An 8,753-nucleotide genomic window follows, 5' to 3' on the forward strand; every position below is an offset into this window, starting at 1 on the left:
ACCATACATTTTTGCCAAATATGTATTTTGGGCATACAAAAGTACACCTTTTACAAAATTCTAGGATGTGGCGCACCTGGTAGTTAACTCCGTAGTATGGTACTGGGTGGTTGCAGGATCAGGGTGCCCAGTTTTGTTCACTCAGGCACGCTGTAAATAGTAAAAAAACAGGCATTTATTTACCTTTAGTGGCCAATCTCTCCTAGCTAACGAAGGAAGTTCCTGTCAAGTTCTTTTGTTGGAACGTCACATGCAAAGTTGGGAATATAGTTGCATAATCTAATTAAGCATTAGATAGTTATGGCAAATCCAATGGTTTGATGTTTAATGATCTCTTTTCTGAAATTCTTCCAGGCTATCAGAAGGCCTGCAAATACTAATAATCTAATTAGTAAAATTATATTTTTGATGTAAATCATCTAGAACCTATAGGGACTAGTGTACTTGTATTGGTGCATCTATGGGAAAAAAATTAGATCACTCTAAGTATGGAAAGATCATTTTTTTATTGTTTTATCATATTTTTGGTCAATTTTGATAAATTGGACTAATTTATATTAATTTAAGTTATATTGGGGTTAAATTCTGAGTGTATGTGTATTTTCTATTAGTTTCTTGATCTCGTTTGAAGTACCTTTTCCCCCCAAATTTGTTGTCCAAGAATTGTCCCAGTCCCCAGCATAAGCTGGACAAAACTGGACACCCTGATCTTGCAACAACCCTACTGCGTACACAAAACGGACTACTGTGGTAGTGGGCGAAGTCCTTTTGCACTATATTGATGTGATCTTCATAAAAATTCCTTGTACGTAAAATTTGAAGGAGTATCCACCTTTGAACCTTAAATATAGGTAAAGTATTTGTATCATGAGAACATGGAATGGGTGTGTGTGTGTGTGTGTGTGTGTGTGTGTGTGTGTATGTAGAGAGAGAGAGTGAGAGATGCTTCGTCTGTACACATGTGTGTAAAAATACTTGAATAGTGAATCTTATATAAGGTGAAATTTATAGCATACCTATACATGTGTAAACAGAATAGTGAATTGTCATGGTGAATCTCATATAAAGCAAAATCTAGGATGAGACTAACAACGCATAATTTAAAACTATAGTCCTTGCTTTAAGAAGCTATTCTTTTCACATCCAAAAATATTAGTAGTCGTTGCTTTAAGAATCCGTTGTATTCATGTCAAAAATAATAACGCGAAGTACCAACCTATGCTTTTGGAACCCTTTCTTTTGCTATTATTTTATAGGGGTTATGAATGTGTGAAGGACAAGTTGTTCAAGGATGCAATCCTTGGTTCTTAAGGAAACGTTTTTCTCCTCTTCAAAAAATATTAATGGTTACAAGTGCAGAAAGAAATGTTTTTGGAACCCTTCTTTTCCTCTTTATTGAAGAGGAAACGTTTTTCTCCTCTTCAAAAAATATTAATGGTTATAAGTACAGAAAGAAATGTTTTTGGAACCCTTCTTTTCCTCTTTATTGAAGAGAAGTGGGGGCCACAATAGTAGGGCAGCAGCCAGCCAGTGGGTAATTTTTTTTTTCCCTTTACACTAAGGGAAAATCCTACCTATTATTATTATTATCATTAGAGAGCACACACTACCGACATCGACATGGCGGCTCGCGAAGTTCCTCCCACCATCGACATCCAGGGCTTGTTAGGCGACGGGCGCAGCGCTGTGCTGCAGGAGCTTTCCCGTGCGTGCGAGGAGTGGGGCTGCTTCCAGGTATAACACTACCTCCTTATTTACGTCAAGCAGCATATATTTTGTTGAGAGGGAGGTATTCGCTTGATTGATTTATTAATCAGTCAGTATCGTCGTATGATAATAATGAGCAGGTGGTGCATCACGGGGTGCCCGATCGCGTGATCGAGGGCATGTGGGTGGCCGCTCGGAAGTTCTACGAGCAGCCGGCCGAGGCCAAGCGGGCTTTCACAACGACGAGGCGGGACGATGGCATGAACTTCATGAGCAACGAGCTCACAGAGGCCACCAACTGGCTGGAAATCGTGAAGGTGCGCCGCCGCCCGGGCATCTGCGACGGCTTCCAAGACGCCCGTGAAATCTTCGGGTAGTGCCTTGAACTGTTATTAGGGGTCATTAATTGAGGATTACTTTTGTTTAATAAGGTCGACATTATGCTAGTTAACACTTTGGGTTGATCCGATCATTGCACAAAACATAGAGCTCACTTGCTATAAAAGCAAAGCTCACCATTCTTTTCGGATCTTTGAATAAGGAAATGTATGACCAATGTGGGTCTTGTTTGGATGGTTATGTGTGTAGGGAAAGCCTTCTCGACTTTGGGCATGATCTACAAAAGCTTGGCAATGATTTGTACGATGATGTGTTCGAGAGCCTTATTGGGAAGGAAAGCATGGAAAACCACAAAAGCAAAAAAGGGCTTCCCACAATTGAGAGAGTAGTCCTCACCCTCAACTTTTACCCTCCGTGCTTGGACCCCAATGCTGCTACTATCGGCTTCAAAGAGCACACGGACGTGGGCACTCTTACCTGCCTCTTACAAGATGAGGTTGGCGGCTTACAAGTGCAGTCCCCATCTGGTGAATGGGTTGAACTCAAGTATCGACCCAACGTTTTTGTGGTTCTCTTGGCGGATCAAATGGAGGTTTGTGACATCTTCAACCTATGTTATAACCACCTCTCTTAGGATATATATACGATATATTACGGTAGCTCAAAGATATTGGGAGCAAGGAGTGCAGATCAATACTCCCCCTCCTCTTCCCCAAACAACAGGCGCATGGGATCAATACTCCCTTCCCCTCCCCTTTGCCAACAACCACACCTCCCCCACCCCCCTCCCCACCCAACAATTGGATTAAAAAGAAACAAACCTCACGTAATGTGTGAGATATTTATATATTACACTAATATATTACACTAATCCCTCCCTTCTTTCAAAGGAGTGGGATATAAAGAGGTGATAAAAGTAGAGCTAGGCTCTCTCTCAATGTACTTGCCTGTATATTAGGCCTCTCATTTTCAATAAGATATGTTCTCATTTTACAACTTAATCTCGCCCACATAATTCTCATTTAGTTAGTGCATTCTTACTGACTTCAGCTTAGTTTGATTATGCTTAAGAATGAGGTTTAATGTGTGCTCCGATCCACCTTGAATCCAACAAGGTAGGTGTGTGTGTGTGTGTGTGTGTGTGTGTGTGTGTGATTTGTATAGGTCAAAGGATAAGGCTACTAGCCTACAAATGTATGTACTCATGAAAGGGTTTCATCATTAATCGATCAACCATCATTGAGTCATGTAATACTTTCTCTCAATTGAGCTTTATCATATCATCTCTCTCTCTCTCTCTCTCTCTCTCTTTCTCTCATGTATCTATCTTAATCACCTTGTGCACAACTCGTGACCACCATGCAATTTGTACAATGCCTAGCCTTTGATATTTTTTTGTGCAAAACCTCAATCAAGGAGTTGCCAAACCTCTCTCTCTCTCTCTCTCTCTCTCTCTCTCTCTCTCTTTCTCTCTCTCTCTTTGTGTTTGTGTCTTTGGCATATGTGTCTCACTCACCTTGTGCATAGCTCATGGAATTAATACAATGCCTAGCCTTTGATATTTTTATCACAAAACCTCAATAGAGGACTTGCTAAACCTCCATAACTTGACATTTAGTTGTTTGGTAAAAATATATAAGATCTTGACTAAGAAATGACTCATAAGATGGAAAGCATGTCATAATGACCCATTTGGTGAGAACATTTGGGGCACCTTATCTTGCTATCAACCTTCTCAAAATGACATTACTAAGTACTTGATCTCTTGTGTAAAGATTATTAATGCCTCTTACACATGACCAGCAGTAATGCATGACACTACTAAGTAAGCAATGCATGAAATTACTAAGTACTTCATCTCTTGTGTAAAGATTATTAATGCCTCTTAGACATGACTAGCAGCAATGCTAGCCTTTTGCACATGACTAGTAGCAATGCTCCATCTTCCTAAATTATTATGCTTCTCACTAGATAGAGTTTTCTTGGGCATGAATTTATAACATCCATGAGGCTACTTAAGTGTTAATGTCAAATGAGGCCTTGGCATTTAGCAATGAACTAATCCACCTGAACACTATCTTTGAAAATTTATGTTTGCATCCTGAAAACTCTTAATACAAGGGTGAACTATCAATTGGGACAAAATAACATCTCTAATGGCATGATCCATGGTAGCAGTGACTTATCTGAAATACCTAGCAAAATCATTGTCGAATTTTTTGTCCCTTCTTTTTGCTCACCTCAACATTATGGCATGGCACCTATAGATCCGTAGATCTAGCTCTTTGATGATGCTCCGCAAACCTTAATTATTGTGTAATTGTTTGGACACATGCACTATAGTCTCCTAATGCCATTATATTGCATTGGGAAAGGGCCCTTATTGTTTTCTAGTAATACTATCTATTCTCATTTATAGCAAACCTTGAGGAACAAATTTCAAACTTAAAAGAACATTGATTTTTAAGGTAAAGCATGCTATTAAAAGGTATCAACCACCAAGGTTTTTGGCTATAATAAGTTCCTAAATTACTCCTCAAATGATACTTAGTCACCTAGGATCCCTATCTTATGGTAATTCTCACCATACATTTTTGCCAAATATGTATTTTGGGCATACAAAAGTACACCTTTTACAAAATTCTAGGATGTGGCGCACCTGGTAGTTGACTCCGTAGTATGGTACTGCGTACACAAAACGGGCTACTGTGGTAGTGGACGAAGTCCTTTTGCACTATATTGATGTGATCTTCATAAAAATTCCTTGTATGTAAAATTTGAAGGAGTATCCACCTTTGAACCTTAAATATAGGTAAAGTATTTGTATCATGAGAACATGAAATGGGTGTGTGTGTGTGTGTGTGTGTGTAGAGAGAGAGAGTGAGAGATGCTTCGTCTGTACACATGTGTGTAAAAATACTTGAATAGTGAATCTTATATAAGGTGAAATTTATAGCATACCTATACATGTGTAAACAGAATAGTGAATGTCATGGTGAATCTCATATAAGGCAAAATCTAGGATGAGACTAACAACGCATAATTTAAAACTATAGTCCTTGCTTTAAGAAGCTATTCTTTTCACGTCCAAAAATATTAGTAGTCGTTGCTTTAAGAATCCGTTGTATTCATGTCAAAAATAATAACTTGAAGTACCAACCTATGCTTTTGGAACCCTTTCTTTTGCTATTATTTTATAAGGGTTATGAATGTGTGAAGGACAAGTTGTTCAAGGATGCAATCCTTGGTTCTTAAGGAAACGTTTTTCTCCTCTTCAAAAAATATTAATGGTTACAAGTACAGAAAGAAATGTTTTTGGAACCCTTCTTTTCCTCTTTATTGAAGAGGAAACGTTTTTCTCCTCTTCAAAAAATATTAATGGTTATAAGTACAAAAAGAAATGTTTTTGGAACCCTTCTTTTCCTCTTTATTGAAGAGAAGTGGGGGCCACAATAGCAGAAATTAAACTTGCTTTTCTAACCAATGAAACAAAGGACAACCATCAAGTTGAAACGGTTTTTATTGAAAAAATGCATACGTTACCCACCATGGTCTTATAACTGAAACTTAAAAATTGTTGAATCAATAAATTCAAGCCTTAGCAAATTACAACCAACCGGATTTTCTCAATTTAAGAAGTTGATATTTACATTGAAGGACAGTTTTTTCTTTTTACACTAAGGGAAAATCCTAACTATTAGAGAGCACACCCATCATAACTTGTCCTGCTGTGCTGTGTGGCTATTAGAGAGCACACCCATAACTTGTCCTGTATCTGGTGCTGTGCTGTGTGGTGGCACACCCATAACTTATCCTTTATCTCGTGCAGCAGCCAATAGTTTTTCATTAAAAAAAAACAACCATTAGAGAGCACACCCATCACTATCTCGTGCTATGATGTGTGGCACAGCACACCCCACCCATAACTTATCCTTTTATCTCGTGCTATGATGTGTGGCACAGCACACCCCACCCATAACTTATCCTTTTATCTCGTGCAGCAGCCAGCCAGTGGGTAATTTTTTTTTTCCCTTTACACTAAGGGAAAATCCTACCTATTATTATTATTATCATTAGAGAGCACACACTACCGACATCGACATGGCGGCTCGCGAAGTTCCTCCCACCATCGACATCCAGGGCTTGTTAGGCGACGGGCGCAGCGCTGTGCTGCAGGAGCTTTCCCGTGCGTGCGAGGAGTGGGGCTGCTTCCAGGTATAACACTACCTCCTTATTTACGTCAAGCAGCATATATTTTGTTGAGAGGGAGGTATTCGCTTGATTGATTTATTAATCAGTCAGTATCGTCGTATGATAATAATGAGCAGGTGGTGCATCACGGGGTGCCCGATCGCGTGATCGAGGGCATGTGGGTGGCCGCTCGGAAGTTCTACGAGCAGCCGGCCGAGGCCAAGCGGGCTTTCACAACGACGAGGCGGGACGATGGCATGAACTTCATGAGCAACGAGCTCACAGAGGCCACCAACTGGCTGGAAATCCTGAAGGTGCGCCGCCGCCCGGGCATCTGCGACGGCTTCCAAGACGCCCGTGAAATCTTCGGGTAGTGCCTTGAACTGTTATTAGGGGTCATTAATTGAGGATTACTTTTGTTTAATAAGGTCGACATTATGCTAGTTAACACTTTGGGTTGATCCGATCATTGCACAAAACATAGAGCTCACTTGCTATAAAAGCAAAGCTCACCATTCTTTTCGGATCTTTGAATAAGGAAATGTATGACCAATGTGGGTCTTGTTTGGATGGTTATGTGTGTAGGGAAAGCCTTCTCGACTTTGGGCATGATCTACAAAAGCTTGGCAATGATTTGTACGATGCTGTGTTCGAGAGCCTTATTGGGAAGGAAAGCATGGATAACCACAAAAGCAAAAAAGGGCTTCCCACAATTGAGAGAGTAGTCCTCACCCTCAACTTTTACCCTCCGTGCTTGGACCCCAATGCTGCTACTATCGGCTTCAAAGAGCACACAGACGTGGGCACTCTTACCTGCCTCTTACAAGATGAGGTTGGCGGCTTACAAGTGCAGTCCCCATCTGGTGAATGGGTTGAACTCAAGTATCGACCCAACGTTTTTGTGGTTCTCTTGGCGGATCAAATGGAGGTTTGTGACATCTTCAACCTATGTTATAACCACCTCTCTTAGGATATATATACGATATATTACGGTAGCTCAAAGATATTGGGAGCAAGGAGTGCAGATCAATACTCCCCCTCCTCTTTGCCAAACAACAGGCGCATGGGATCAATACTCCCTTCCCCTCCCCTTTGCCAACAACCACACCTCCCCCACCCCCCTCCCCACCCAACAATTGGATTAAAAAGAAACAAACCTCACGTAATGTGTGAGATATTTATATATTACACTAATATATTACACTAATCCCTCCCTTCTTCCAAAGGAGTGGGATATAAAGAAATGTACCTTTCCTAAATACAAAAAAAAAATAAAAATAACTAAAAGGCCTTACAGGTGTCACCTTGCTGCTGCAGATCTTGACAAATGGACGGTATAGATCCTCTCCCCATCGTGTCATCATAGCTAATCCAAAAAAGTTACGGATCTCTCTTCCCCTTACATTTGGACCTCCAGAGGAAGAATTTATTGCTCCTATTCCTGAGCTCATTAACCATGATTACCCATGCATGTACCAAGGAGCCACTTTCAAAGAGTACATGATGCGCTACTTCGATACAAGTCTACCGAACCATAAGAAAGGCCTTGAATTTGCCAAGGCTCTTCCGGAGAGATCAATGAATGAAATGGAACAATAATTATCTTGATTTATTAGTTATGTTCATTTTTCTTTGGACTTATATGGAGTATTTATTTGGCCTTTGTGTTCTTATATGGTTTGTATGCTACATGTGTCATGTTTACTTTATGGACTTTTTATTCAAGAGAACACTATTTCAAAAATGCTTGTGCTCTCGAGGATTCTGAACACTAAAGATAAAGACAAAGCTTGTTTTTCAAAGGCTGGCTACTCATATGGAGAAGAAGAAGTGGAACACCATCTAGTGGAACATCATGAGGCCTACTTTTCTTTTGGAGATTATGCTTTTTGATGTTCCATCATGGAACTAGTCTATTTAGCTCTCACTTTATTTGTTTTAAGGCTTAAATACTTTTCTTGTGGCATTGTAAACCAAGGAGCTTTTGATGTACCATCTTTCTATATGGGCATCTTTTGTTTATGAATCACCGACTTTTATTTTATGGAGCCTCACCTTGGTCATCATACCCATAATATCTTAAGCTTTGTATCCAATTTTTTATTGTGGGAGGGGAATTCAATCCTAGGACATCTTAGCTATCTTATTTTATCTTTACCCATGTTTGATTTCATGGGAAGGTGTTAGAAATAATGTGCCAAACATGAGCTATTTTCTTATGGTTATTTCGACCATTTATCCTTGCTGTAAGTGCTCTGTTGTGAAGAAGATTTACCAAGCATCTAGCCTACCATTTTCTCTTAGTTTAGGAGCATCCCCTAGCGTCTCTCAACATTTAGAATATACCTTTTTTAGGTGCTCAATTATCTCCACTATTTTAGCCTAGCTACTCTCCACCTTTACACCTCATAGGTGATAAAAGTAGAGCTAGGCTCTCTCTCAATGTACTTGCCTGTATATTAGGCCTCTCATTTTCAATAAGATATGTTCTCATTTTACAACTTAATCTTGCCCAC

General features: G+C 39.8%; 2 protein-coding genes across 2 annotated transcripts; both read left to right on the forward strand.

Annotated features, from left to right (window-relative positions):
• Positions 1-1,620: 1,620 nt before the first annotated feature.
• LOC147632468 (fe(II)/2-oxoglutarate-dependent dioxygenase 4-like) lies at positions 1,621-2,680 on the forward strand. The gene is made up of 3 exons (XM_086806985.1): positions 1,621-1,734; positions 1,818-2,080; positions 2,296-2,680. Exons 1-3 carry the CDS (start codon positions 1,621-1,623, stop codon positions 2,678-2,680), a joined length of 762 nt encoding a protein of 253 aa, XP_086663111.1.
• A 3,697-nt stretch (positions 2,681-6,377) lies between these two features.
• On the forward strand, positions 6,378-7,975 carry LOC147632469 (protein DMR6-LIKE OXYGENASE 2-like). The gene is made up of 3 exons (XM_086806867.1): positions 6,378-6,607; positions 6,823-7,165; positions 7,555-7,975. Exons 1-3 carry the CDS (start codon positions 6,414-6,416, stop codon positions 7,834-7,836), a joined length of 819 nt encoding a protein of 272 aa, XP_086662993.1. The 5' UTR covers positions 6,378-6,413; the 3' UTR covers positions 7,837-7,975.
• Positions 7,976-8,753: the final 778 nt, after the last annotated feature.

Source organism: Cibotium barometz, chromosome 13 (assembly GCF_041138505.1).
Source record: "Cibotium barometz isolate CiBa-2024 chromosome 13, ASM4113850v1, whole genome shotgun sequence".
In the NCBI taxonomy this organism is placed as follows: domain Eukaryota; kingdom Viridiplantae; phylum Streptophyta; class Polypodiopsida; order Cyatheales; family Cibotiaceae; genus Cibotium; species Cibotium barometz.